Genomic DNA, 27,645 nt, shown 5'->3' with positions numbered 1-27,645 from the left:
CCCATTCTTTACTTTTTTATTAGCCAATCAAAGTGGCTTCCGAAAGCTATTTGTGATTTGTGAAAAATAGTATCTTTCAAAATGCTGAGTTGAAGCATCTCGCTCATTTCGCCTTGAATTTATTATTCTAATCTCAACCGTAGAGACGGGATAATGCAGCTATTAAGTTGGGGGGCAAATTCGTTTCTCTGGATTTTTTTTTTTTTTTTAGTTCTCGGCATTTTATCTCCCTCCCCACTTCATTGCAGAGGCCAAGGGAGGTGCGGGCCTGCAGGGGACCTGGGGATGAGGGAGGTAGTGAGTGCTCTGAAGGGCTTTGTGGGGGACCCTAGGATGGGAGAGCGGACTGGCCTCCCCCAGCCTCATCTTCCTCAGATGGGATGCCCCACAGGCTGCCTGCCGCCCGCAGAAAGTTACCTCGCCCCAATTAGACCGAACTCGGGACAGGTTGTGCCACAGACGATCAGTAAAATTTCCGGTGAGCAGCCCGCAGCGCTGTCCCATTCTCCCAGCGGCCCATTGTGAGAAGCTGGGCCAGAGCTCCCTTGTCGTAATTTTTAACTACCTGTTATAAAATTTATGGGTGGGTTTGTAAAAGAAACTAGGTCTCTGCATCCGGCGGAGGGAACTGCTTCCCTTACTGAGGGAGGAAGTTTGGGGAGGGGATGAGGGACCCCCTATTGGTTGGGGTGGGGCACCCAGCCATGGAAGTCCCCTTGCCAGCTCCGTGCGGGATTCAGGGGAGAGCTTTGGGCCTTCAGATCTCGGGCTGGTGGGGAGTGTTGGGCTGCGACTCGGCTGAGCTGCGACTCGTTGTTGGCAAATAGTCTCTATGGGGGGGGGGAGGATTTATTCTGGGTTTCCCTACATTGAACTCATCGCCAAAATCAGGGGTCTGGAGAAAGGTGGGGGACATCTCTGGTGCTGGGAATTTAGCACAGAAGGCGGAATTAGGGGAAGGATAAGTTTCTTTGTGAGGGGGGGCTCCCCAAGGTGCGTCCCGGTGAGCCAGGCAGCAGAATTTTTCTGAAAACGGCAGGCGGGTGTGGGTCACCTGCCAAGACAGAAAAGGCTTCAAACCACCTTGCACCCGAAAGGGGGAAAGAAGTAGGAACCAAGATCCTGGGCCTTGGTTTTATTTGTAATTCTAGACAGATTGGGAGTAACTGCCATCTGAACCTAGGAGCCGAGGAGACCTGACGCTGGGGATGGTCCTGGAGAGGGGGCAATGGTCCTTTTCTCGGAGAAGGGAGCGTGGGGGTGATGGGCACTTTGGGGGGGTGGAGGCTGCTCGCAGCCCTCACCCCTGCCGGCCTGCGCAGCGGCCCAGGGCGCATCCCAGCCCCGCAGCTGCAGACCTCGGCCCGCGGCCGGCTACGGGGCCTCCAGCGGCGCGGCCCTCCGGTTCCCGCGGGGCAGAGCGGGGGGCAGAGTGGGGGGCCGCCGGGGCTCCCCGCGGGGACGGACTAGCTCCCCTGCAAGGAAAAAGGCGGGAGGAGGGAGCGCACCCCGCCTGCGCCCCTGCGCCCGGTGCAGAGCTCGGGTTCCCCCGCATCCCACCCTGATACCCCACTTATTAGGGGAAATATTTAGGATTCGGCGCGGCGGAGGGAGGCGGGCGGCCCGCGCGGGAGAGCCAGAGCCGGCCCGCGTCCCCGGCGCCCCCGCGCCCTTCCCGCGCGAGCGGCGGCCGGGCCGTGGCAGTGGGCGCGGGGCGCGCGGGGCGCGCGGGGGGCGCGGGGGGCGCGGGCGGGGCGGGGGGCTCCCTCTCCCGGAGAATTGGGTAAACATGGCGACCGCGGCGCCCATTTGCACACGCTACACAAATGCATCGCATTCCCGGTTGTTTGCAGAAAATTTACAGCTGAGTAATAAAAGTTTACGATCGACTCACAAGTTGGATTGGCCACAAGAAGTCATGTGGATTCCATCCATGAACGTGAACTTTTTATTGTGGTTTGTCCGTTCGGAGCGCTCCGCAGAACAGTCCTCCCCGTAAGAGCCTAACCATTGCCAGGGAAACCTGCGCGGCCGCTCCCTTCATTACCAGTATTATTTTATTTTTTATTAATCTGATTAATAATTATTTTCTCCCCGCATTTAATTTTTTTTCCCTCCCAGGTGGAGTTGCCGGAAGCTGGGGGCACCTGGGGAGGGGGATGGGGGAAGGGGCAGGAGTTGGGGGCGCCTCTCTCTCCCTCCCGACTGCCCGGGCCCCCCAAGGGGCAGGAGGCTGCGGGAGCAGGAGTGGAGCCGCGAGCTGCAGAGCCTCCGCCCCTCCCCTCTCCCAGCCTCTCCCTCCTGCCCCCTTCTTGCAACTCCCCTTAATTTTATTTGGCTTTTCGATCATTGGGACTATTCTCTCCTTTTTTTTTTTAATTTTTAAATTTATATAAAGTGCCTATGTATGTGTGGAGCTGAGACAGGCTCGGCAGCGGCACAGAATGAGGGAAGACGAGACAGAGAGAGTGGGAGAGAGAGAGAGGCAGAGAGAGAGAGGGAGAGGGAGAGTGACAGCAGCGCCCGGTAAGTGTTTCCTTATTGGTTCAAATATGTAACTAATGGTCCGTAGCTGGGTGGCGGTTTCGAGATAAGGACAGCAGCGGCTCGTCTCGGTTAGAGAGGAGAGGGGGGCTGGCGAGAGGGGGGCGTGCGGGCCAGCAAGGGGAGGAAAAGTGGGGGTGGGGTGGGGTGGGGTGGGGTGGGGGGTGGGGGCCGGGCTGCCAGCCGGTGTCCTGATGTCACCGTGCGCCCCAGCTGGGGTCGGGGGGCTCAAGGCCCGCGCCCGAGGGGCTCAAGGCCGGGGTCTAGGGCGCCGACCCGCTGCGTGGTGCCCACCCCGTCCTTACCTAGGAGGGACCCGCGGCCTCCCGGCTAATGGGACCGGGACGGAGGGGCCCGGAAGCTCAGGCTGCAGGGCCCGAGCGAGCACTGTAGGCCCTAACCATGGCCCCCCGAGCAAAGCCGGCCCCCCCAGCCCCAAACAAACTTCGCACGGCCCCCGCGGGGCCCGCGGCCCCCTCCCTCCCGGAGAGCGCGGCGGCCGAGCTCACACATGCGCAGTGCGGGCCCGGAGCGGGCGGCGGAGCAGGAAGAGCGCGCAGCGAGGCGGGCGGCGGGGCCTGTTAATTGGCAATTAGGGGGGAGGCCGTTGGCTGGTGCGCGTCAGCGGAGGAGGGTGCGCCTGCCCGCCCCGGCTCCCGCCCCCCGCCCCCCCGGAGCGGGCGGAAGGCAGGGAGGTGGCCTGCACTGCGGCGGGGGCGGGGGCCGCGGGGCTCCAAAGCCATCTTGTGCTGGGAGAGCGGGGCCGACGCGCCTTCTCCGCCCGGCGCAGCGCCCCCCACCCCAGCCGCCGCCGCCCTGCCCGCGGTGCCCACCGGGGCACGGGACGGGGACGGGGACGGGGACCCGCCTGGGCAGGCCCCGCTGGCTGCGGGCAGGCCCGGGCCTCGCTGGCGAGCCGAGGCAGGGAGCACCCCAGGCGCTGCCTGGCCCGAGGGGCGGGGACGTCAGAACGGGGCGGCCCGGAGGGTCCCGGGCGCTCGGGATCTTCCTAATAATTGGTGCTAATGGCGTGTTGTATGGTCTTAACCCGACACATATGGTTTCATAACACAGTGGCTTAATTTCTTCCAAATGTACGTGGCCCTGACTGTGTAGCCGCGTGATAGATGACCCCGCCCTGCTCCCTGGCCTGGGTCCGAGGCCGCCCCCCGTGCGGGTGAGCTTCCGTTCGCAAAGGGCGCCGCACGCGCAACCGCTTCCACGCCCGGGCGGACACGCCCCGAGCCGGGGGCGGGGGGGCGCGCGTGCCCCGGGCGCCCAGGGTCGCGGGCCGGGCGCTGCCCCCGCCGCGGTCCTCCGGGGCGGCCGCGCTCCTCCGCCGAGCCGCGTGGGGGAGGGGAGCGCTCCTCGATTTCCTGTTTCAACCCTGACCCGTCGCCCCGGGGGTCGGCGCTGGGAGAGGGAACCTGTTTTTATCAAATTCTTAAAAACACGATCCGACTGCATTCAAATCAAAGCCCTCGGGGTCCGAGGGGACGGGGACTCTCCCCTCCCCTCCCCTCCCCCGCAGCCCCTTCCCTCCTCCCCTGCCCCCCCAAAAGTCCCGTCTCGCATCCGACATAAAGGCCTCCGAGGTATTCTCTCGGGGGAAGAAATGGCATTTTCTCTCCCCCTTCCACTCCCCCCCCACGAGGACTTGTGTGTCGGCAGAGGCGTCTGCCGAGGGGCTAATTTCGTTCCTTGTTTACGATCGAGAAAAGCGCTTGGCTTTCCCCAAATGGGCCCAGCCGCCTGCTCGGCTGCCGCGCGCTCCGCCGCTCCGCGCCCAGGCCGGCCGCCCGGCAGCCACGCGGCCCCGGGGCCCCGCGCAGGGCAGGGGGCGGGCGGGGGCCCGAGGAGGCCCCCACCCCACGCGGAGGCCTGGACGTGGGAGCCTCTCTCCTGGCGTAGTGTGGGAACCGCCGACCGGTGAGGCCTCTATTTCTCTCTTTCGCCTGTATTTTGTCTGCCCCCCACCCCCCACCCCTGCAGATGGCCGGCCCGACTGGGTGGGGGGGCCACGAGCCTCCTTTGTTCACACCCCCCCTCTCGGGAAAACAGTTCGGAAGGCCACTCAGGACAGTGGGGATTCACCTGGGATAGTAGAGGAGCCCCCTCCCTTTGGAGGGGTGGGCCTGGCTAAGGCTGGGGTATTGATCTGGGCCCACAGGCAGCTAAAGAGGCGGCTGCCGGCCAGATTTCAGGGTGCTAGGGTTCATGGGTGACGGGTTAACGGCATCATCCTGAGGTGTCCTTGCATAATATTTTTCTCGATTGATCTTCTGTCCCTTCCTGGCTAGGGTCCTGCGGTCCCCCATGTCCTTCACCCCCCAAGATCCTCCTCACGAGGCAGAGGGACGCAGAGAAAGCCTGGCAGCAGTTTTCTAGTCCGGCCAGGGGATAAATCCAGCCCTGAACGCCAGCCCCTTCCTTCCCTCCTTACTTTCGATTTTCTTTTCCTTCCTTCTCCCCCACTCTGGTGCTCACACAGGAGCACAAGAGAGGCCATCAGTGGCACCCGCCAGCCTCCTCGTAGGCCAGATTCCCTGTAAACGTGGTCGTTAGTGCAGGAAAGCCCTGGTGTGAGTATCTAATAATAGCCAGGGCCGCTGAGAATAGAATCTGGCCGGAGGACTCTGCACGCCCAGGACTAAAGCTGGCCAGAAGCACTGAATCTGTGGGTCACGTTCTGGCGACGCTCCCTGGAGCCCAGGGCCCCCGGCGTTTCCCCTCGGAGTCCACTCTTTGGGCACCTCAGGCCTGCCCCTTGAAGGCTTTGTCAGCCCTGCCACGGGCTGCAGTCCACGCGCCAGTTCCTAAGCGAAGGGCAAACGGGCAGAGCAGACCCTTTCTCTCCCTGGTCTGACAGTTGTGATCCCTACAAAGAATGCACCCTTGTTTGGAGAAGGCGGCCTGGTTGGGGTGGCTGTTGTGTTCCAAAACCAGGCTTCGTAGCTTTATACACTTATTATGTCCGGGCTCAAATGTACAGACTCCGACTTATGCGTGAATATATACAGACTCATATTTCCTCGGTGGTTAATTGTATAGCACCATGCTTGTCCTCGCTCAAACACCGTTTTATGTGCATGCAAAATTTTGTTAGTTGGGATTGGGCTCAGGGAGGCAGTGGGTGCACCCAGCAGACCCTCTCTGGGCACGCTCTCCTGGAAACGTGTGTGTGTGCGCGCGCGTGTGTGCTGGAATCGGAGTATGCGGGTTGCAGGAACCAACGGATGCCACGAAGGCTTTCTCGGACCTTCTTGCCTTCACTGTCCAAGCAGCTGGGCTGGGGCAATAGTGAATCCCTTCTGCTTTCTCTCCACCCACCCCCCAACCCAAACCCCAAACTTCCCCAGCTCAGAGGCCGTTTACCAGGGGAGCCCTGTTGTGTTGCCAGTGAGTTTTGTGGGGAACTCTGTGGGTGAGGTGGGTCTCTGCGCAGTTCTGCGCGGCTGGCTAGGCCCTGGCGCTCGAATGTGGCTGGGACAGTGAAGGGGATCTGAGTGGTCAGGAAGGTGGCCTCTGGGCCGAGGCCGAGGCAGCCGCTTGGAGAGGCTGGTGCAGAAGGCGAGACAGAAGGGGCAGGGGTGCGGAGAAGGTCTGGCTCCCACTCCGCACCCCAGGTTCGCCTGCGTGACTGTGGGGGCCGCTGAGGGGCCCTCTAGGCGTCCCCAGAGCCCCGGATCTGGGGACTGGTGGCGCCTGTTTCAGTTGTCCCGCGTCGCAAGCGGCCGGGGAGGAGGCTGCGGCCGGGGTGGCTGGCGGGGCGGCCGGGCTCCAGCCTCCCCCGGGCCTCTCCCGCCGCCGGTGGGGCGCAGGGCCCGGTACCGTCGGAGCAGAGCGGTGAGGGGACGCGGGCCGGGCCGGCCGGTGCGGCTGCAGCACTGCCTGGGCCGCCAGGTCGCTCCAGGCCCCTTCGACCTCGGCCCGCCGGGCCTGGGGGCGGCCTCCGGGGTGCTGGGGTGAGCTGGCCCCGGGCGGTGCCCCTCGGCGGCCCGCGGCCTCCGGCTCGGTGGCGGCCGCCCCCTGTTTATTGTGTCTGTGGGTTGTTTACTTGTTTTGTCTGCTGCCACCCTGCGTCGGAAACCCGCCAAACCAGCAAACTCACCCAGGAGAACAAAGTGCGGCGCTGCCCGAGCTCCCTCCCCTTCCCGGCACCCTGCTCCGCCGCCTCCGCCCTCGCTCTCCCTTCCCCGGGGGAGGAAGCGCCAGCGTCCTGGAACAGGGCAGCTGTTTATAGGGGTGGGGAATTATGGGGACACCATAAACCTCCGGGTGTCCTGGTGCTGGAGAGACTCCGAGCCGCCTTCCCCTCGCCCCGGGCTTTTCTTCCTTCCCCCTGGCAACTGCCTGGCCGAGGGGGCCACAGTCGAAGCCGAGGCCCCCTCGCCCCAACTCCTCCACGCCTTTCTGCAGGAGTTTTCTGAGACACAGGTTGTTGGGTTTTAAATCAGGGTAATGGTGGCAGATTCATAAAACTAGATAAAGCATGTCGTTCCCCCCCCCCGCACCCTCCCTTCTCCTCGGCCCCCCAAAATAGCAGTGAATTTAAGCAAATCCTACAAAATTAAATTGCCCCTTCGCTAAAGATCCTATAAATCTCCAGGCCCGCCAGGTGTAGAGTCGGAGAGGCCGCTGTTCGCCTCTAATTTTGCTCCCGGCTATCAAATCTAAAAGAGTATCATCGAAGTAAGTAATATTCTCGTTTCTGAAATTAATTCCCCCCTCCCCATCTCTCTCTCTCTCTTTTCGCCAGCGCAGATTAAATGGTTCTCTCAGATCCCCAAACAATAAAGGATAAAATTATTTATAGGGAAATGAGGACGATGTTTCACTGTTGGCTTATTGTTCCAGAGCATAATAACATTTTATTTGCAAGTGGGAGAACTTAGGCCAGGGGGGATAATGGGGGAAAGGAAAAGAAGTGCGGAGTGGCAGGGCACCCTCCCCCCCACAGAACTCCTCCTGTATATAACTTCTATGACATTTACAATTTCCTCATGACAACTCACTGTGACGTCATAAATGCTGTGCTCCTGAATTTTACAATTCTCATAAACCTCCAAAGTGGGTCCACAGTGCTTATGTGGAGGGCTGTAAGAAAAGCCAGGAAGTTGGGGGTCCTTTGGCCCCATTCTGGGGGCCAGAAATATTCTAAATATTATTCTCCTCGTTCTTCATTTTTCCTCCTTGGCCAACCAGGGCCACTTGCTTCTCCTCCCTGAAATGTCACTCAGCATCTGAGTTCCCTCCCCATTCCCAGTGGGGATAAGGTACCGCGTGTCCGAAGGCTCTCTGGCGTGCCCTCTCTTCCTTGGGACAGAGATGGGGTGCGTGGGGACCAGGCCCCCCAAAGCCAGAAAAGACTTCTTCCAAAGGGAGCCCAGAGGCGCTCAGGGCTGAGTGGGATGGTACAGAGACGCTTGGGGTCTGCTTTACTTTTCAAGCTCCGGTTAGTGAAGTGAATTGAGAAGCTAAACAACTGCCATGGTGGGAGTCTGTGTCTGCTGAGGGTAGCAGCCCCAAGTGGAGTGGTGGTAAAGAAAGGTCAGGCGGAAGTCTGGAAAGAGAGAAGGAGGAGAGAAAATATGACGTGAGTTAGCAGAGCCTCTCCACGTACCTTCCTTCTCTGTTTAATTGCACATAAAGCAGAAGCAGCTTGGGCAGCCTCGCAACCTCTTGGCTCAAAAGAGAATTTGCCAGCCCAGGCCTGAAAGGTGTTTGGGGCAGTTAGTTCTCAGGCGCCTGATGTGCCCCATCTGGCCTCATCCCCCTTCGCCCCTCCCTGCTGACCCCCAACTCCATTCAGCTGGCCAGCCTGGGCCTTGTCCCCGGAATATCAGCACCCCCAAATGGGATGCATTTCCGGGTTGGATGTGTCAGATTTCACCTTTCTGCAAGCGCCTCCAAGCCTGAACTTTGAGACTTAGGAGAAACATTCTGTTTTGGAATGCAGTGTGTGTGTGTGGGGAGGCGTCCCCCACCCTTCCTGTGAGAAGCTGGAGGTGAGCTATGCTTTGGTGTCCCCAAGCAGACCCAGTTCCCCGCATTCAGGTTCTCTGGCGGACTTGGAGACTCTCCTTGCACTCCTTTAACTCCGGGTTCTATGGAGATCAAAGGAACTCCTACACAAATCACTGGGCATTTGGAGTAGGATTTAGTTTTTTAATTTTTTAAGTTAAAAAGGTGTCTACTCATAAGCCAGTCGGGCCACCCGAGCAATAGCTCTAGAACAGCAAAGCCTTAACCAAACAGTGCGACTGTAAGGTGAGCTGAACAATTATTGAAACTGGGCTTTCTCCGCAAGAGGGATTTCAGCCCCTGCCCAGTGGCGCAAAGGGTGCTGGTTGGGCAACCGCCCTTCCCCTGCTCTCAAAATCAAGAATTGGCAGGGGTGAGTCAGGCGGCTGCTGTGGCTTCCAGGCAGCCAAGCGCCCAGGCCGAGAGCGCCGAGTCCTGCGGCTCCGGTGTCCAGGTCCTTGAGCAGCCTCCGGAGGCGCCGAGCTGTGGTTGGTGGCGCCGGCAGGCAGGAGTGGAGTGTGTGTATCTGTGTGCAAGGCTGGGTGAGTCACAGACATCTGCGCAGAGTTGGGGGATCTAGGGAAAGAGAGAAGACTAGCAAAACACCCACTAGCCAGGACCTCTGGAAAAGACTGTCCCCCAGCAAAAATTCCAGATCTCCTCCTCCTCGCTGCAGATCCCCTTCCTCAAGAAAGTACTATGTTTCCCAGGGCAGGGTGGAGAGGAAAGGCAGGCAAGGTGAGGCCTGCCCACGAACCCCTTCCCAGCCAGAGTCCAGGCACACCCACCCGCTCCCCCGTTCAGAGCTACACAGGCCCCCAGCCCCTGCCCTGGAGCAGGTTAAGGCTGGGGTAGGAGCGCTTGACTCATTCTGCGAGACCTTCGAGTGCGCAGCCTCCAAAGCACCCCTTAGCCTTGGGGACTCCAGGCCAGTGACTGCCCCCCAAGCAGGCCCGTGGCGCCTGCAGCAAGTTCCACTCCTGTAATTAGCGCTCATGAGAAGCATGTGTTTGGGGCTGAGGAGATGGGGGGACTGGAGCAGCGAGCGGCAACTTTCCCCCTTTATTCCTCTTCTGTGTTTTTTGAATTCTGTTTTCGAATCCACTAATTACAGCTCCGAAAGCGAAAATCTGCTCTGCCGCCAAACCCCCTCGGAATGCCTGATTCCGGAGGCCCAAGGGGCAGAGCAACTCGGAGACCTGCGGGCCTGATGGGGGTGTTCTCTGATTGCTCTAGGCTTGTTTTATAGAAACAAAGAACAAGTCCCCCCCTTCCCAGAACTTGTGCATATTTACAGAGCTCAACTGCAGTTTTAATAAAACATCTGTTCTTGCTTCTGCTGATGAGTTTCCATAATTGTTTTCAGACAAATTTAACAGGAAAATATAAATATATTTAGAAAAACCCAAGTCCCAGCTATCCCCCCATAGACAGCCGTTCTTTCGCCAAAAAGATAAAATTAACATAAAATGAGAAAAGGAAAATATAATCCAATGGAGGGAAGATCGGGTTCATCTGACCTGCTCTCCCCCCTTGGAGCGAATCCTTCCAGCAAATTTCAGCTGCATAATTAAAGACCAGACTGAAAGAAGGAGGCTCCTTTTCTCAGGATGGAAGGTGATGGGGGAAGAGTATGTTGGGAATTAATTTTGCCGAAAATCTTTAAGTAGTGGGGGAATTTATTTGTATTTCTGCTTCCTCTTCTCTCCCCCTTCCAGCATTTCTGCCTCTTTCCCCCAGCAGCTGGTTTCTGTTCATTATAAATCGGCGAGACCTTTCAGTCTCTGCCCTCTGTTTAGGGACGTAATAAAACACTTAACTTTCCGGGGCTGAGACTTACATTCTGCTCCTCAGGTCGCCCACCCCCGCGCCCACTACTTTTAGGCCCCAAAGGAGACTATCCCCAACTTTGGGGGCCCCTTGCCCCTCCAGACTTTGTTTAGGAGGGGCTCAAGGAAACCCAGGCATCCTTGCTGGGGAGCTGCAGCACATGCTTCCCCAGAAGCCCCTTCTTTCTCCCAGGGTCCTTCCTTCCCCCACCCCCCACGAAAGAGATTTTAAAAATACATAGAAAATCAACACTCACTGAAAGTGAAACCTCATTAAGACATCCTATCTTCCATCATTCAATTTGTTGTACATTGCAACAATTTAATATCTTGAAGGAAATATCACTGACATGATTTATCCCTGTAGCAATCTCTCTGAAATGGGGGGGGGGGATGGAGGGAATTTACTCTCTCTTCCGGCCTGCTCTACGTGTTACTCTGCTACCCTTAGGGCAGAGAAGAGGCTGGGGACTCAGAGCGGCTACTTGTGTCCAGGGTCCAGGGGTGCGCCGACCTGTTTCTTAGCTCAGCCCCCTGGGTCTCGCCCCCTCTCCCCCCCAGTTATTTCTCGCTCTACCTCTTGCCCTCCAGGGGGCCTGGAGCCCCAGCCAGCTGTTGAAAGCCTCTGTCCAGGCATGCCATGAATTCGAAGACAGCTGGATTCTAGAGCAAAAAGCAAGTCACGCTGGTGTCTGTGTTTATGTACCTGCCATGTCACCCCCAAACGAGACAACTCATCTCAAAATTTCTTTCTTAACTTGGAACCCTCCTCTACCCTTTCACTTTTATCTCCTTGAGCAGAAGAAAGTATGGTCCAAAGAGGGGGAACCTTGATAATTACAGGGGTCTTTCCCCCCACCCTCTTAAATACCAACAATTTCCCCTCCTTTCTGAAGGATTGGGGCTGCACTTTTAAAAGCCAACACAAATTGTCCGGCAGGAAGACTCTTCAATCCCCTAACGAGGTTCATGTATTAGCTAACATGTTGTCTCCACCAGCTCCTACACACTGTCTGCTTTTGGGTTCGAAACTTTATTTTTCCCCCCTAGCGACACTCCAGGGAAACCTTAACGTTACAGAAGATGAATAAACGAGTTTTTTCCCAGCGTAGTCCCGTTTATGGCTTTATTGCTACCCATTGATTACTCCGCTTTGTTACACAGAAGGAAAAGATCATAAAATCCGGCGACATCCGGGTTCTTGTTATAGCCAGCCCCCCCCCCAAAATGGTGAAGAGAAAATATGAGCTTGCCCTGCTCCCGTCGCTAGCCCCACCGCCCCCTCTTTGTCAACTCAGAGCATTCTCAGCCTATGTCCCGATATCAAATCAAGTTTGGGTTAATCAGGAGAAAAACCCCATCTGCACACCTTCCGCAGCTTCAGTCCGCCCACTGCCTCAGAGCCTCGAACTCAGCTGCCTTTTCCTACCCTTCTCTTCCCTTTTCTCGGCCCCAAGGTGGAGAGAAAATGGGGGGTAGGGGCTGCTGGGAGGCCCGGCTGCACCAGGTGAGGCTGGCCCTGGAACGAGAGCTCCCCAGGAGCCCCTTGCTGGACTCTCCCCAGCCCCAGGGCTCAGGTCCAGGGGTGCCTCCCTTGGCTGGGGGCTCCTGCCTTGTGCAGGGGCTTGAGCCTGCAGGACGCTAACTGCCCTTCAGAGCCCCACCAGCCTTCCCTCTCTGCCTGGATCCTATGTGAATCACCCCACCAGCCCTCGCTGGCTCCAAATCATAAATTCTCACCAACATAAACAGGAGTTGATGTGTCTAGAAAGACTCTCAGAGTTCTTTCTTCTTCCTTCCTTTCTTCCTTTCTCTCTCTCTCTCCCACCTTTTACTTCTTTCTCTCTCTTTCCTATTGTATTTTTATACATGTTCCCTTTTTGGCAGAAATGCTGCAAGGGTTTCCCCCAAAAAGGGTGTTCTGAGGGGCAGAAGGGGGCTAAGAGGAAGAGGGAGCAAATACATGGCCCCTCTGCCCCCTTCAGCTCTGCCACTGTACCCTGAGGTCTCATCATTCCCCCTCAGACCTGCTTGCTCCCCATATCCCCCCTGACACCTCAGACTGTCAGCCACGCTCTCCTTCCTCTGAGCACCACGTTTTGTGCAGTTTCTGTGTACTTTTGATTTTTTTTTAATTATTGGGGGGAAAAATACTGATCTAGTGATGAGAACTCACTCCATGGAGGGTCAAGCTAGGATTTCCTGTAGGATTTCTGGGGATTTCCCCTGAGCTGGGAAGGGGCTCTTCCCATGGAGAAATCAGGACATAATTTTAGAAGGGGTGGGGGAGATAGAAAAGATGAAATCAGATTGGAAATAGAGGGATTTCTCCAGACCTGGCTCTGGCCACAGCACAGCAAAGTTAGCTGGGACTGAGAGATCTCCCAGCAGTGCAGCTCTTCTTCCTCGGGCCCCAAGGCCCTGCTGATGCCTGCTTACCGTCCTTCACCTCCAGATCAGTTCCCTAACATATATGTTTTTTAAAAAGAAATCCAAGTCTTACTTTCAAAGCACACACTTAGTCTCAACTAGGGAATCAACAGAAGCAGAAGCGATTTTTTTCCCCCTTCTTGACATCTGGCTTGCGATTGGCTGGAAGGGGGTCAGCTGACTTTGTCATTTTGTCTGTCCTGGATTGGAGCCGTCCCTATAACCATCTAGTTCCGAGTACAAACTGGAGACAGAAATAAATATTAAAGAAATCATAGCCCGACCAGGTAAAGGCAAAGGGATGAATTCCTACTTCACTAACCCTTCCTTATCCTGCCACCTCGCCGGGGGCCAGGACGTCCTCCCCAACGTCGCCCTCAATTCCACCGCCTATGATCCAGTGAGGCATTTCTCGACCTATGGAGCAGCCGTTGCCCAGAACCGGATCTACTCGACTCCCTTTTATTCGCCACAGGAGAATGTCGTGTTCAGTTCCAGCCGGGGGCCGTATGACTATGGATCTAATTCCTTTTACCAGGAGAAAGACATGCTCTCAAACTGCAGACAAAACACCTTAGGACATAACACACAGACCTCAATCGCTCAGGATTTTAGTTCTGAGCAGGGCAGGACTGCGCCCCAGGACCAGAAAGCCAGTATCCAGATTTACCCCTGGATGCAGCGAATGAATTCGCACAGTGGTGAGTTTTACAGCTCCGAGATATAAATTAAATAAACTGAACTGGCTTTATGACCGGCTTCCCTAGAAGAACGGGCGGAGAGAGTTTTTTATGGCCCCATAAAAACAATCACGCTCGTCTCCTCGCCGACGCCGAGACAGGGCCCCCTCTTCTGCCCCTCTGCTCGCCTCCCGCTCGCTGAGGCTCGCTCGCTCGCAGGGGCCTGGCCCCCTCGGGCCCTGGCGGATTGGAGGGCTCCCAGGCAGGCCGAGGGGGCAGGGACGGGGCAGGGGGCCAGGGGCGGGGGCGGGGTGGGGGAGCCCCCCCAAGTCAGGCTGAGGAGCAGGGAGGGGGCAGAGAAGTGGGGAGAAGTTTGCAGGGAGCTGGGGCGCTGGGGGAGGTGGGGGCGCCCAGTTGTTGAGCAATGGGGCCCTCATTCCCCACTGTTGGGGGTTTTTCCAAACCCAGTTTTTAGACTTCCAGCTTTCTGCCTGGTTCTTGCCCCCCCTCCCTCCCCGCCTCCCCCCTCCCTGCCTCCCCTTTCTTTGGGACACTCACCCACCAGCGTAGGGGGGACTGGATGGAGTTGGGACCCTGGCTGTGCCCCCAGTGGGGGTGGGGCAGGGCAAGAGGGAGAAGGCTGGAGCCCGGGGCCCGGGAGCCGCTGGCCACGCTGGGCGGGTCAGGACCTTGCCAGGCGCGGCCGCCCACGGAGGACGCCTTGCTGACGGTTCTCAGTGTGTTCTGTGCCCGGATCTCTAGGGGTCGGCTACGGAGCGGACCGGAGGCGCGGCCGCCAGATCTACTCGCGGTACCAGACCCTGGAACTGGAGAAGGAGTTCCACTTCAACCGCTACCTAACGCGGCGCCGGCGCATCGAGATCGCCAACGCGCTCTGCCTCACCGAGCGCCAGATCAAAATCTGGTTCCAGAACCGGCGGATGAAGTGGAAAAAGGAGTCCAACCTCACGTCCACGCTCTCGGGGGGCGGCGGAGGGGCCGCGGCCGACAGCCTGGGCGGAAAAGAGGAAAAGCGGGAAGAGACAGAAGAGGAGAAGCAGAAAGAGTGACCAGGACTGTCCCCGCCGCCCCCTCTCCCTCCTTCTCCCCTGCAACCCCCCCCCCTCCAATTCCCTGCTAATCACACACTCTGTATTTATCACTGGCACAATTGATGTGTTTGGGGTCCCTAAAACAAAATTAGGGACTCAGATATGGACCTGAAAGTCAACTCTGGACCCCCTCCCTCGCCGCACAAACTCTTTGACCACGCGCCTCCTCCTCCTCCTCCTTCTCCTCCTCCTCCTCCTCCTTGCTCCCTCGCTAGCTCGTTCTCGGCTCGTCTGCAGGCCCCTTCCCCCCGCCCAGGCCTTGGGGGCTCGTCCCTGAACCTCGCTTCACACTCCACAGATGGCCCTCCAAACGAGGACTCGGCCCCCCACCCCCTCGGCGCCCCCACCCCCGCCCCTGCGCGGAGAGCAGCTCCCGGGCCAAGGCCTCCGCTCCCGGGCCTCAGGGCCCGGCCTGGCAGCCGCGAAGGCCGGGAGGCCCAAGGAGGGCGCGTCGTGGCCCCGCAGCAACCCCCAGGGCCTCCCCGCAGCCCCTGCCCGGCCCCTCTGCCCCAGCAAGTGCCCGGCCCAGGCAAATTGTATTTAAAGAATCCTGGGGGGGTCATTATGGCATATTACAAACTGTGACCGTTTCTGTGTGAATATTTTTAGCTGTATTTGTGGTCTCTGTATTTATATTTATGTTTAGCACCGTTCCGTGTTCCAAGCCCATCCTAAAAGGGGGAAAACAAAACAAAAAAAAAAACAAAACAAAACAAAAAAAAAAAGAGGGAAAATCACAAAAAGGGAGGAAAAAAAAGTGAATGACGTTTGTTTAGCCGGTAGGAGAAAAAAGAAATAAATTAAAAAAAAAATCCCCTCGTGTTACCCTCCTGTATAAATCCGACCTCTGGATCCGTTCTCGAATATTTAATAAAACTGATATTATTTTTAAAAGTGGATATCGGGGATTTCTGTTAATTCGCTCGTGCGCCGGCCCGGGGCGAAAGTTGGAGCAGGCTCCGCGTCCGCCGCCGCCGCCTGCAGGCCCCCAGCCCCCTGCGCTCGCCTCTCCCGGGAGGCGGCGGGGGCGCAGGCCTGCAGGGGCGCAGGGGCGCAGGGGCGCAGGCCGGGCCTCCCCGGGCTCGGGGACGCGCTGGGGGGCTTCCCCGCGGAGCAGCGCACTCACCCCGCAAAAAAGGCCGCAAAGGATCTCGCTGGGGGTGGGGGAGGCCTGGGCTGCTCGCCTGGGTCTGCAGCCCGGCACAGGCCTTCCTTCCTGCCCGGGGAGGCCTGGGGTCCTGGGCGGGTGAGCCCCGCGCCCCCAGGGCCAGGAGGGAACCCGCTCGGGCCCGCGCCCCGCGGCGAGCAGCCCCCGGCCCGCGCCAGGCCGACTGTTGCGAGCCGTGGCGGAGGCGGCGGGAGCCGAGGGCCGGGAAGAGCGCGGCTCCGAGCCCTTCGGCGCGGCCCGAGCGACGCGGGGACATGTCGGGAGAGAAAGCCTGGAAACTGAGCCTGCGCTGGGGCGCCTGGCAGGCCTGGGACAAAATCCCTCCTTCCCAGGGCCCGGCCCGGGTCGGGCCCCTCGCTCCTCCGCCTCCCCAGCCTCCCCGGCCCGGCGGCGGGGGCGCAGCCGGACCCCGACCTCGCCCAGCTCGGGCCTGGTCTCCTTCGGCCCAGCCGGAGAAACCCGAGTGGGCCGGGGGGAGCGAGGAGGGGCTCTCCCGCAGGGAAACAATCCGCCAGAGTTTTCCAGACCTTCCAGATCCCCGCCAGCGCCCCCTCCAGCGCCTCCGCCGGCGGGGGGGCAGGAGGGGGCTTCTCCGGGCAGGGGCGGGGATTTCCTGGGGAGAGGCAGGCAGGAAAGACTGAGACGTGGGGCTAGGGGAGGGGGTCGGGACGGGGGCGGGAGGCTGCGGAGCCCCTGGCCTCGGGCTGCCAAGGTGGCCCAGGCTGCGGCCCTGCCCACCTCCTGCACCCCCCCCCCCCAAGCCAGGTCCTTCCCACGCCTTCAGACAGCTCGGAAATTGCTCTCCTGTGGACCTTCTGTATCTGGGTCCCTGAAAACCTGTTCCAGAGGCCTTTTCCAAAAAGGGCACAAAACAGGCCTCTGCCTCTGCCCTGCTCATATGATACCCGTGGAGGCTTCAGGCTTGCTTCTGCATGCCCTCAACGAACATCTATTTTCTATCCCAAATATGTGGCAGAGGTACCACGTGAGGGTCACACACAGGCATGCAGAGCAGTCCTCCAAGCCCATTGTGTCTGATGCTACACACACACACACACACACACACACACTCTCTCTCACTAGGTGCCACTCTGGGGTCCCAGGATGCTGAGGTCTACTCAGCTCCCCCTACACATCCTCACCTCCAGGCTCATCCCAGACTTCCCAGCACTCTCAGCTTCCTGACCCTCCTCCCCGCCCATCCAGTTCTGCTCACTCAGGACCCCCCTCCCCTGGCAGGCATCTTGTCATCTTGTCCACCTCCCCAGGGACTGGGTTCCCTTCCCCACGCTGACAGTCACCTCCTCAGCAGTAGCAGGGCCTTGGGGCCTCCAAGGAGAGGGGCCCTCCACCCTTGGTTGGGAGAACCTGGGATAAATCCCGTGGGATCTCCAACCTGGGCACACTCCCCCCCAACACACATACACACACACACACACAGACACACACCCCTAAAATCTCCTTTTCCTCAGCCATTCTTGAAGATCGAAAGACTCTGGGTGTGGGGAGGACGGGGCTATCCGCTAGTGCTTGCACCCTAAGCAAGACCTCATCTTTCCTTAAAATTAAAGACAATTTAAAAGGCCATTTCAAGGGTTTGTTGCAGCAGCAGCAGCAGCAGCAGCAGCAACCAGCCTTCTCTACAGGGTAGAAAATCCAGCGGTCTGAAGGCGGGCACACAAGCCAGGCTGCAATCCCCCCAAGTAGGCACCGGGTGTCGCTGTGGGCTCGTTGTCCCGGCTACCCCCCAATTCCAAGAACCATTTTTTTCTCCCCCTTCTCTCTCTCTCTCTCTCTCCCTCTCTCTCTCTTTCTCTCTCACTCCCTCTCCCCCCTTGGTTGGGCTTTGCCAACATATCAAGATGCGTTTCGCCGGCTTCCATCACTAACCTCCCGGAGGTCATCAAGCCAAATTTATGAGTGGCCGCTCGAGTCACGTGACTCTATTTAAGGCTCCCTTATTTGGGAAGAGCGCATAGGATAAAGAAAGAGATATCTCCACCTATAAATTGTGCACTTTGGAGAACAAAAAACCCCTCAACTTCAAAGAGTCACAAATCACCCTTAATCAAAAAGGGTGCAGAAAATTTTTTTTTTGGGCCCTCCCCGCCATGAGCTCCTACGTAGCCAATTCATTCTATAAGCAGAGCCCCAATATCCCTGCCTATAACATGCAAACTTGTGGGAACTATGGATCGGCCGCAGAGGTGCAGGCATCCAGGTACTGCTACGGTGGATTGGACTTAAGCATCACTTTCCCACCGCCTGCGCCTTCCAACTCTCTCCACGGGGTAGACATGGCAGCCAGCCCCCGGGCTCACCCCGACCGCCCCGCCTGCAGCGCCGCGGCCGCTCCGGGACACGCTCTGGGCAGAGACGAAGCGGCTCCTCTGAACCCCGGGATGTACAGTCAGAAGGCGGCTCGCCCAGCGCCGGAGGAGCGAGCTAGGAGCACTGGGGAGATCAAAGAGGAGCAGGCGCAGACAGGGCAGCCCGCCGCCCGGAGCCAGCCACCGGCCCCGCCACAGATTTACCCGTGGATGACCAAACTGCACATGAGCCACGGTAAACTTTAGGACTTCATTTTGCGCGCTCGGGTCCGCCTGGGTTTTATAGGCCATGCGGGGCAAATAAAGAAAAAAAAACCTGCGGCCATAAATTTTACGATCCAGGCATCAATGGCTCGTAAAACTGTCCACTAAAAGGCTTAGAGGCTGTGTGCGCCCAAATTTACGACGACATAATTGGATCATAGGAACAAAACGTGTATAAAAGGCAATATTCAATTTTTGGGGGAGAGGGAGGGAGTTAAAAAAATAGAGGGATCTGAAGGGTGAGGAGCGCGGGGCTGCAGAGCGGGGATCCCCCCCGAGGCTCCCTCCCTCCCTCCCCCGTGCAGCCGGCGCCCGGCCTGGGCCGCTCCGGAGGCTTCCAGCGACTCGGGAGGGGCGGGAGGGGGGTCCCCGGAGCTCGGTCTCGAGGGTGCTTATTGTTCGGTCCGAGCCCGGGTCTCCCTCTCCCCCCAGCCCTCAGCCCCTACGGCTGCAGAGTGAAGGCTGCGGTGCAAAGTTCCTGCCGGGCCGAGGCGCCTCTCCCGGGCGGGCCGGGCCGGGCTGCACCGGGCTGCGCCGGGCTGCGATGGGCCGGGCCGGCCTGCGGCCCGCGGGGCCTGTGCCGGCCGCTCCGGGCTCCCTGCGGCCGGGGTGGGGGCCTGGGCCGGGGCGGGCCGCTGGGGCGCTGCTCCCTATTCACCCCTCCCTGGCTTGGGGGGGCTTCTATTCCAGAGACGGACGGCAAGCGGTCCCGAACCAGTTACACGCGCTACCAGACTCTGGAACTGGAAAAAGAATTCCACTTTAACCGCTACCTCACTCGCCGCAGGCGCATCGAGATCGCCAACAACTTGTGTCTCAACGAGAGACAGATCAAGATCTGGTTCCAGAACCGCAGGATGAAGTGGAAGAAAGATTCCAAAATGAAAAGCAAAGAGGCTCTCTAGAGGCGGGGGGGCCCCGCACACAGCGCCCCGAGCCCGCTTTCCTCCCCGCGCCTTTCCTCCTCGGGTTTCCTCTGTCTGTGTCTGGGGCACGGCCGGGCGGCCCGGCACCGGCTCGGCCCCGCAGACAAAAGCGCTTCCCCCGGCTTCCCGCACCCTCGCCCCTCGCCCAGCCCAGGGCCCGGCGGGGCGGCCCGGGCTCCCTGCGTCCTGGCGGCCCGGCCCGGGCTCAGGGCGAGCTCCGCAGGCCTGCGGTGCCGGGGCTGCCGCGAAGGCCCAGGGCCGGGCGGCCTCTCCGGCTTCCCCCCGGCGCCGCCCGGCCGCGTGAAGGGGGGCCCCGGGCGCCCCAGGCCCCGCGGCCCGACCCCTCGGCCTCCCCTGCCCTTTGTTCCCGGCTTAGGCCGGCGAGAGTGGTTGTGCTTGGCCGGGTCGGCGCCGGACTCGGGGTGCTTCCGTGTAGCGACTAAACTCCACGTTCGGTCTTTAAATGATTTGCATATGAAAGGGGGGAGATGACTGAAGGCCCGCCTAGGGCCCCCCGGTTGCCCTAGGCTCTCCAAACCTTCTCAGCCACCCCTCAGCCCCGTAACGTCTCCAGCCTGCGCCCTCTGCATGCCCTCTCAGGCCCCCCGCCTCAGCTCACCAGCTAGCTCAGCTCTGGGGGTTCCCTGCCACTGGACCCCAGCAAGCAGTCCCAGAGGCTCCTGGCTGCCCACTAGTCCCTGCCACGACTCTGTGCCCTCCTGCCCCATCGCTGTTGTCCAACTATTTATTGACTCCAGGTCTTTCCTGAAACTATATTTTGTCATATCAAATAAAGACAAAGAGAGAACAGGACCAAAGACGCAGCGGTCCTCTCTGTTGGGGGCATGTATTGGGTAAAAGCGTCTAAATGGGCTATGGGACATAGGAGAGGCCCACAGCCTCTCGGCCTCTTTGTAAAAAAAAGAATTTTTAGGGACTTCTAGAGGGATTGAGGGCAGGGAGGTGAATTTGACCTCCTTTCCAGATCCCTGGTTCCCAGAATGGCCTTTGCGGGAAAAGGGGTGGGGGTGGGGGCATCTAGCTTGTGTGGACTGGCTCTTCCCGTGCTGTGGCTCTCCGGGGCTTTCAGGCCTCTGCGCCCCATTCCCACCTTGGCTGGGTAGATCTGAGGCCTCTAGACTGGCACCAGCCCCATTGCATGCCAGGGCTAATCTGCAGGGACGGGGGGCTCCTTGGTTCTCAGACTCGGGCCCTTCTGGGCCTCTGAAGATCTCTCCCAGGGCTAGGTGGTCTTTGAGGGACCTTGCTGGACATAGAGGGAAGGCTGCCATTTGGTCCCAGAAAGAGTTGGTGCTGCTTGGTGAAGGGGTCTGGGGAGCTGGAGAAGGTGTGTCTCTGCCTTTTATGATACTGGGGGAGATGGGAGGAAGGAGGGCAACCCACAGTGTACCTGCCTGGCAAGAAACGTTCAGACTGTTCCCCTCACTTCTAGGGCCTAAGGCTATGCAGGACAATTAGCTGGGCAAGGAGCTGCATAGACTGGTGCCTGAGTCCTGTCTGTTTGCCATCATTTGTCTCACTCTCTGGGATTTTGTGTGGAGGGGGAGGGTGGGCTAAAGGGAAGGGGGGGGAGGCAGATAATTCAGGTGGTGCCGAGGCTGGCTGAGGCCCATGCTCTGCTCTGCTCCAGGCTCCTGGGATGGGATGGGGGAGGAAGTACTTTATAGGAGAAACAAATGTGGGAAGGGTCCATAAAACTTTACTGCATTTCCTCTCCCGCCTCCCACAACGGGGTGATTTCCTGGAGCCAAGCCTAGGCCCCCCACACTGGGGGAGGGTGCGGTTCAGGAGCTGGGCTAGGAGGCTGCTCTTGAAGCCAAGAGGGAGAGGGAGCAGAGAGACTCTGGGGAGGGGCAAGGGGAATATTTATGATTATTAATGCTGATGCTCCTAGGATTTATTATAAGGACTGACTTCTCTGCATCCCACTGCCTAAGCTATCCATCTGTCATTTTTTTTAAACCCGAGAGTCTGTCCTCACCCCGTGCCTCGCATGTAGGAGGTCACAACACATGTTTATTGATCTGTGCCCATCGCGACACCCTTCCCTCGCACGGCACTCAGGCCAGGTTGGGGCGCCTGTGGGGTCTGTGCCTGACTGGCACCCGGCAGTCCGCCGGCCTAGCACCGACCCGGCTCCCCTCTCAATCCCTCGCTCTCGCTCTCCCGCAAATAAAATGTGTAATTTTCTTCAGGGAGTTATTTTAATTTTTTCTCCATGCTGAGCAAAACTATTGGGCGAGCGGTGAAGCGTGGAGAAGCACTGGCGTCTCCAGTGGGTAACAGTTAACTAAGAAAGAGGCCGTGGCGCCCGCCATCCCGCGCTCCAGCATCCCTGGCTGCCGAGGCCCCAGCTTCCTCCCCAGGGGACGCACCGGGGCTTTGCCAGGGCCGGGGCAGGGTTGCTCGGAGCCGTCGCGGGCCCAGCAGCCCGCCGTGCACTAAAGGCCTCCTTGCTGCAGCGCTAAGGCCTCTGTCCCTGCAGGAGCTGGACGGTTGACTCAACTTGGCCAGACTTGGGCGGACGCCGCCACGCCAGCCTGCCCCCGCCCCTCCTGTCAGCCTGCAGGCCTGCCCCAGGCCCCAGGCTCTGCTGCAGCGTCAGCTGCCACCGCCCAGCCAGAGGCCTCGGACACCCTCCCCTACGTGGGGACTAGGTGCGGCCCAGACCCTGGCTTGCTCCCTGCGCGGAGGCTTCTGCTTCGAAGCCTGGGGTGGATCTCCCACCAGCCAGCCTCCTGGAACAACCCCCAAGCGCCAGGATTTGGCATTGCTCTGGGAAAGTTAGTGGAGGGGCTTCTGGGTCCCCAGCAGAGACCAGGGAGCCTGCCTCCCCACTTTGCCCTGAAGCCCACCCCCTCTGGCAGCCAGAAAAAAAAAGGGGAAGAAGCGTGACTTACCTTCCCGGGGGAGTGGGAAGAGGGGGACACGACCCACTCTGAGCAATTAGAGGAGAGAGGAGGAAAAAAAAATAGGAGGAAAAAATATCAACACGACCTCGAAGGCGACAGGTCCTTATGGAAATAAGTAAGTAAATAAATAAATAAGGATCCACCCTCTCCCCCCTCCCCACCCTGCAAGGGGGGTCTGGGGGTGGGGCAAGGAGCAGCACAAGGGCTTTTTAGTGTAACTGAGCATTAGAGAAATACGCACGGCTTCTATGTGAATTTAGGAGTTTGAAACTTTTGGAGGTTATTTATGTGAATGGCCCGAAGGCAAGCCCGTGAGTGGCTCTTGGGGGACCACGTGATGTCATTAAACCAAGTTTTATGGTGTAGGGAGAGCTGACAAACCCACAATATATTTACATCATATATAATCTTAACTGTCCAGCCACGCAGCTGCTGGTGAGGTTTAATGCTAGGACAGAGGGCCCGGCAGTTAGAGGGGATTACGGCGCTGGGGATGATGGTGAGAGGTTACATCTTCGCAAATGAATCCCAGGCGAACGCTGTAAGTTAATTTTCTCTCTCTCTGACCCTTTCTCCCGTTTACCTAATCCCCCCTCCCCGTGATAGAAGGCAGTTCCCACTCATTAAGGGGAGGGGAAGGAGGCCGCCCCGGCATTCCCAGGCTAGGGTGGGAGAGGAGTAGGAGCCGCTGGGAGGTCGGCCGGGAGCTGTCTCCTGTGGCCGGCCCTCCCCTCCCTGCCCTTTATTCCCTCCAGCTGCAAGGCAACTGCGGTGGAGAGAGGCCTGGGTCCTTTAGAGCTTGGCCAGGTCTCCCTGGCCCCCTCTCCCTCCTCAGTTGGGAAGAAAGACTGCGGCAGACACCTGGCTGTGCGGAGTCTGTAGGAGTGTGTAACTCTGGGCGCAAGTGCAAAGTGCGCCTGGGGCCCTCCCTGGGCTGGAGGGCCCGGGTCAGCCCTTGGGCCAGCGGCTCCGCGTCCAGGCAGGTGAGGCAGCTGGAGAGGGAGGCCAGGAAGGCAGGCTTTGGGACTTCTGAGCTCACAGGCTGCGACCTGCGACGGCAGAAGCGTCTTAGAGGTGGCTGGCGGAGCCCAGAGAATCTCCAAGCCTTTCCCTTTCCTCCCCAGCAGGCCTGGGGGGACAGGACATCTGTCCCAGCGTCTGTAGTCTGGGGTCGGAGTGGGCCAGTGCGCTTTCAAGCCACCTCCCCCTAGTTGTTGGGTCTTTGCTAGGGTCTTTCCCTAGCCCTTGCCTGAGATAAAAGTAGGCCCCGGAGGCCTGGCCATCCCCGAGGTGAGTAGAGTGTAACGGTGGGAGAGTGGAGGCAGGCCAGGCTAGCCCCAGCCCTGGGGGGAGAGGGGCTGTGGGGCCCGTCTGGGCGCCGAGTTCTGCGGCCGCCCCAGCTGGGCTTCCCTAAAGGTTTCTGGGAAGAAGCGGTGGAGGCGTCGGGAGCCGGAGGCACGTGTCCTCCACACCTGCCAGTGCCTACCCCTCCCCACGGTCACCCGGAGCTGCGCCGGGACAGCGCCACAGTAGAAACCCGGCTCCCTGAAGGGCTGACCCGGGGGACCTCGGGGACCCCGTGGGAGGGATGCCGGTGGGGACCGCTCCAGGCCCGGGGAAGGGGGCGGACAGCGGGGGCAGGGCAGGGAGCTGGCCTGCACCTCCCAGAGGGAGTCTGGGGGACGACGGGGACCGGACGGGGAGGGAGAGGACGCAGTGCCGCGCCCCAGGCACCGAGGAAGGGGCGGGGAGCCCAGGCCGACTGGGGAGGGGAAGGGGAGCCGCGACCCAGGACTGGCAGAGCGGCGGCCTTCCCCAGCTCTGCACCCCTGCGTGAGGACTCCCGAGGCAGGCGCTCTGGGCCTCCGGGGTCCCCTCCACACCTTTATGTCCCTGGGAAGCGGGAGGATCCCAGACGATCTCCCCAGTAGCCCAGTCAAAAAGTGACCTCGCAGGTTCTGCTCTCTCACCCTCACTCCGAGCTCCCCACCCGTCTGTGCGGAGGGGCTTGCATTCAAGCCTGGGGAGGGGGGTTAGAGGGGTTTTCCTTGCCCCCCCCCCAGCCTCCCCAGGGCTTCAGGGAGCGAGTGTACTGGTCTTCAAGGACTTCCGGCCGGCGCCCCACACCCAGGCAAAGGCGGCCTTCCTGGCCTCTTGGCCAAATCGCAGCCCCAGCCCCTTCCTCTGGGGGAGCCGGGTGAGTGTCTCTTAGGGGTTCTAGGACTTCCTCATCTCCTATTCTATTTCTTAGGCTCAAAAGTTCCCTTTAAATATCACCCCTTCTTCCTACCCCAGTGATAATAGATCATCCTTCCTCACAAATAATTTGTGTGGGCCAGTTTTTCTTCTTGTTCCTTTTTTTTTTTTAACGTTTTGTAGGACAAATCTACAAATGGAAGAGAGACAAATATAAATTGGATCTGAGACTCTTGGTTCTCCACCCCACTCCCTGCACTCGATTTTGGGGTCTTCCTGGAGCGGGAGATGGGCGATCAATCAAGTGCCAAGGTGCCCCAGTCAACCCGGGAAGCTTTTAATTTTGTTCCTAGGTCTTTAACCCTAGAAGAGGTCAAATAACCAATCAGAAATGCTCTAAGCAGGGTCACATGGCCCACACCATCCAATCAGCCAAAAAGTACTCGGGTCTCTGTGTCGCCCTTCCCCTCAACTGCTCTTCCTCCTTCCCTCCCTCACCACCCCCTTGAGCTCCTGGGTCCGCCCTAACTCAGATACCTAGGGGAAGAGCGATGCTGAGAATATCCTGGCCCCTCCCTTTGTCCCTGAACTGCTTCTGGGGCGTCTTTGGCTTGCATCCACCAGTTCTAACAACGTGCTTCGAGGTCGGTCTCATTTGCACAGGGACTTGACGTTGTGGGGGTGTCCTCTGGATCATTCCCATATTCGCGGGTCAGATCCTACCCAATTCACCGGGCTTTATAGGTGTGGACTCTAGATTAGGGTGTACAGTAGGAGTGGATATGAACTCCAGCCCTGAATTCAAATTCTGACCGTGATTATTGCCTAAACACTTACCTTGTACCAGTTTGCATTCTTTTCTGAGCCTCCTGGGGGTCAGCTGGGAGCGATTAAAAAAGACCTCTTTTTGATTTATCCTTCTGGAAGTGCCCAGGAGCCGTTTATCAAAGGACCTCTGATGTGGTTGGAGAAGGGAGCAGAAGCGGAGACTTTTTTAAAGTTGTGTTTGGTACCTTTAGTTCGTTGAATAACTTTGAGCCAGTTGAAAAAGGGATTTGGAAAAAAGAAGTGAGCACAGAAAATCAGGATCCTCCCTAGATATGTTATAAGCAGTTGATGAATTTAAATCTTTTTCCTTTGCATTCTTTTTAATAATAATAATAATAATAATAATAAACAACTACGTGATGATCCTGTGTTCTGGCCAATAGCTAGCTATCCAAGGGCACAGCCACCAAAGGTATGGATTTCTGGGTTTGTGTTTACGTGGGTCAAGTCAGAATAAGCAGTGTGTGAGAAACTATTTCTGAACCAGGGCCTCTGATGACACAGAAACTGTGCATGTAGGACAGAGTGCTTGTGTTTCCTGAACACTTGGGCTGGTCCCTGAGCCAATCCACTCGTGGGTCCAGACCCAAACATTTCTCCTTCTGGTATCCTCCAGTCTCCAGGACTTTGTTCCATGGTTAATTTTATGGTTAAGTTCCCCTTCCCTCCCCTTCTCTTGATCTGCCCTCTTTGAGCTGATTTGAGGGTTAGGAGCTCTGATGGCCTGTGCCACCCAGACCTCCAAACTCTCTTTGGGGGCATCAAGGTTACAGGGGTGGAAGGAATAACCCAGTTGAAGCTGGGCTTTGTCAGCACTCCTCTGCTTGTTGGTCTTCCGGGTGGGCCTGATTTGGGGACAATGCCATAGAACAGATGGGAAGACGGAGGATGAGAAGTCAGAGGAAGGGCAGCTCTCCTCAGAGACATGGAGTCCCCCACTTCCCAAGTCAACTTCCACCACACCGCATCACTGACCTCTTTCATGAGTTAGAATTAAAGCACGCAGCTTATTATTATCAAAGGACCTGGTAGGTGGTGTGCTGGTCTTTGAGACCAACTTTCTCCTCCAGCGTGGGTCTCTCACACTGGAGCTTCCAGGTCTCATGAAAGGTGGAAAAAGAAAATGGGAGCTTGCTCCTATCCAAACAGGCACTGGGAAGAGATTGTATTGCCTCACTTCCTCCTAATACCCCTGTGAACTTTATCTGTCTCTTTGACTCTCCCTTTCTGTGTACAATTGCTTTGGGCTCAGTTTTTGAGCTGAAACGTCCTTGTCCTAGGTTTCAATTCTGTTTTCTTTGGCTGGGGGTGCATGAATTACTCTGAGCCTCCTGTTGGTGGGACTGGAGACCCTGGAGCTCTTTGAGGTGGAGAAGAGAGACAATCTGGATTTAAGACCCCCAAGCTAAGGCTTTCTGGGTTAGAGATTCAATTTAAGGAAGGAACTAGACTGCTGGAGGGCCAAGAAAATCACATTCCCTTTTATTGGGTCCTTGGTAACCCAGAATAGTGTATCTGTATATATCCCCTAGTTGCTTTGATAGGGCCCCAGAAGCTCAAGGTGTCTGAACTGAGGAACTGGAGTGATAGAGATCTCTTTGCCCTTGAGCCCTACAGAACTCTGGGATTCCTCTTCCTCTGCCATTCCTAAGGGGCAAAAGGAAAATAGAAATACCTAGGAGGATTCACTCTGTGTGTGTATGTGTGTGTGTGTCTGTGTGTGTGTGTGTGAGAGAGAGAGAGAGAGAGAGAGAGAGATGGGAGTGGGATGGGATGCAGTTTGGGACTTGGGAAAGTTGGGCAAGGTAATCCAGGACCTTGTTCAGCCCCTGAGGACCTTAAGATCTACAGTGATCTCCAGGCCTTAAGATCTACAATGAAAAGTTGAATAGAAGACGTATGCAGGAAGGCAGCTTCTTCTCTACACTTGGCACCTATACAGAGAAAGTTCTACCATGACCTGCAGCTGCACACGGGCTGGGTGGAATGTGTGGGCGCCGTTACCTGGTGTTCCTTCCGTACTGCGGGTGTCCCAGCCCTCAGAGGGGTAGGGCAGGCTGGGTTCTGTCCTTGAAAGATCCTTACATCTCCCAGTCCCTGGCCCTGAGCACCCCACTGGAACGCAGGGAAGTACATACACGTGCCCCGGTACAGTAGGGTGCCTCTACCCCAGGCAGAGTACAGTAAACCAGCTGACTTCAACCAACTTCCCATTGGTTGTCCTGCCTCATTCTTCTCATGGTTCAGCCTGGAGACCATTTGTCCTCCCAGCCCACCCTGCCCCCTGAAGCCCTGGATAACTGTTAAGTTTCCCCTCTTCTGCCTCCCTGGAAAACCTAGACCCTGGAGTAGCCCCCACAGATGGTGGCAGCCGGGCTCCT

The 27,645-nt window shown here is 58.2% G+C and overlaps 4 protein-coding genes across 11 annotated transcripts in view; all 4 read left to right on the top strand.

The window, feature by feature from the left end:
- The window catches only part of HOXC10 (homeobox C10), a 106,216-nt gene that overhangs the window by 29,961 nt on the left and 48,610 nt on the right, over window positions 1-27,645 (top strand). The window lies entirely within an intron of this gene.
- HOXC4 (homeobox C4) overlaps window positions 1-27,645 on the top strand; it is a 59,717-nt gene that overhangs the window by 20,235 nt on the left and 11,837 nt on the right. For 2 of the 4 annotated variants that reach the window (XM_049102910.1, XM_025458706.2), the window contains exon 1: window positions 2,399-2,526. The exons of the other annotated variants lie outside the window; for them this stretch is intronic. The gene's annotated coding sequence lies outside the window, so the exon portion shown is untranslated. Of the gene's footprint in view, window positions 1-2,398; window positions 2,527-27,645 lie in introns of those variants that run through there. 4 annotated transcript variants of the gene reach the window in all.
- Window positions 1,916-15,513, top strand: HOXC6 (homeobox C6). Of its 5 annotated transcripts, none has more exons than XM_049102911.1 (3): window positions 1,916-1,995; window positions 2,399-2,526; window positions 14,270-15,513. In XM_049102911.1, the coding sequence occupies exons 1-3, from the start codon at window positions 1,919-1,921 to the stop codon at window positions 14,575-14,577; spliced, it is 513 nt and encodes a 170-aa protein (XP_048958868.1). In that variant the 5' UTR covers window positions 1,916-1,918; the 3' UTR covers window positions 14,578-15,513. The 5 variants fall into 5 exon arrangements, with proteins under 5 accessions (XP_048958868.1, XP_025314496.1, XP_025314497.1 ...); XM_025458711.3 differs by lacking the exon at window positions 1,916-1,995 and adding an exon at window positions 13,183-13,528; XM_025458712.3 differs by lacking the exons at window positions 1,916-1,995; window positions 2,399-2,526 and adding exons at window positions 4,293-4,473; window positions 13,183-13,528.
- HOXC5 (homeobox C5) lies at window positions 16,495-20,850 on the top strand. Its single transcript, XM_025458713.3, has 2 exons — window positions 16,495-18,352; window positions 19,072-20,850. The coding sequence occupies exons 1-2, from the start codon at window positions 17,899-17,901 to the stop codon at window positions 19,284-19,286; spliced, it is 669 nt and encodes a 222-aa protein (XP_025314498.1). The 5' UTR covers window positions 16,495-17,898; the 3' UTR covers window positions 19,287-20,850.

The sequence above is a fragment of the Canis lupus genome, chromosome 27 (assembly GCF_003254725.2).
Source record: "Canis lupus dingo isolate Sandy chromosome 27, ASM325472v2, whole genome shotgun sequence".
In the NCBI taxonomy this organism is placed as follows: domain Eukaryota; kingdom Metazoa; phylum Chordata; class Mammalia; order Carnivora; family Canidae; genus Canis; species Canis lupus.
This window is presented reverse-complemented; position numbering and strand designations above follow the sequence as displayed.

Excerpts from the sequence above, each read along its gene's own strand:
- HOXC6 (XM_035707080.2), top strand. The coding sequence starts at position 13,129 with ATGAATTCCTACTTCACTAACCCTTCCTTATCCTGCCACCTCGCCGGG. Across the intron at positions 13,529-14,269 it reads GCGAATGAATTCGCACAGTG|GGGTCGGCTACGGAGCGGAC; the intron begins GTGAGTTTTACA and ends CCGGATCTCTAG.
- HOXC5 (XM_025458713.3), top strand. The coding sequence starts at position 17,899 with ATGAGCTCCTACGTAGCCAATTCATTCTATAAGCAGAGCCCCAATATC. Across the intron at positions 18,353-19,071 it reads CAAACTGCACATGAGCCACG|AGACGGACGGCAAGCGGTCC; the intron begins GTAAACTTTAGG and ends CTTCTATTCCAG.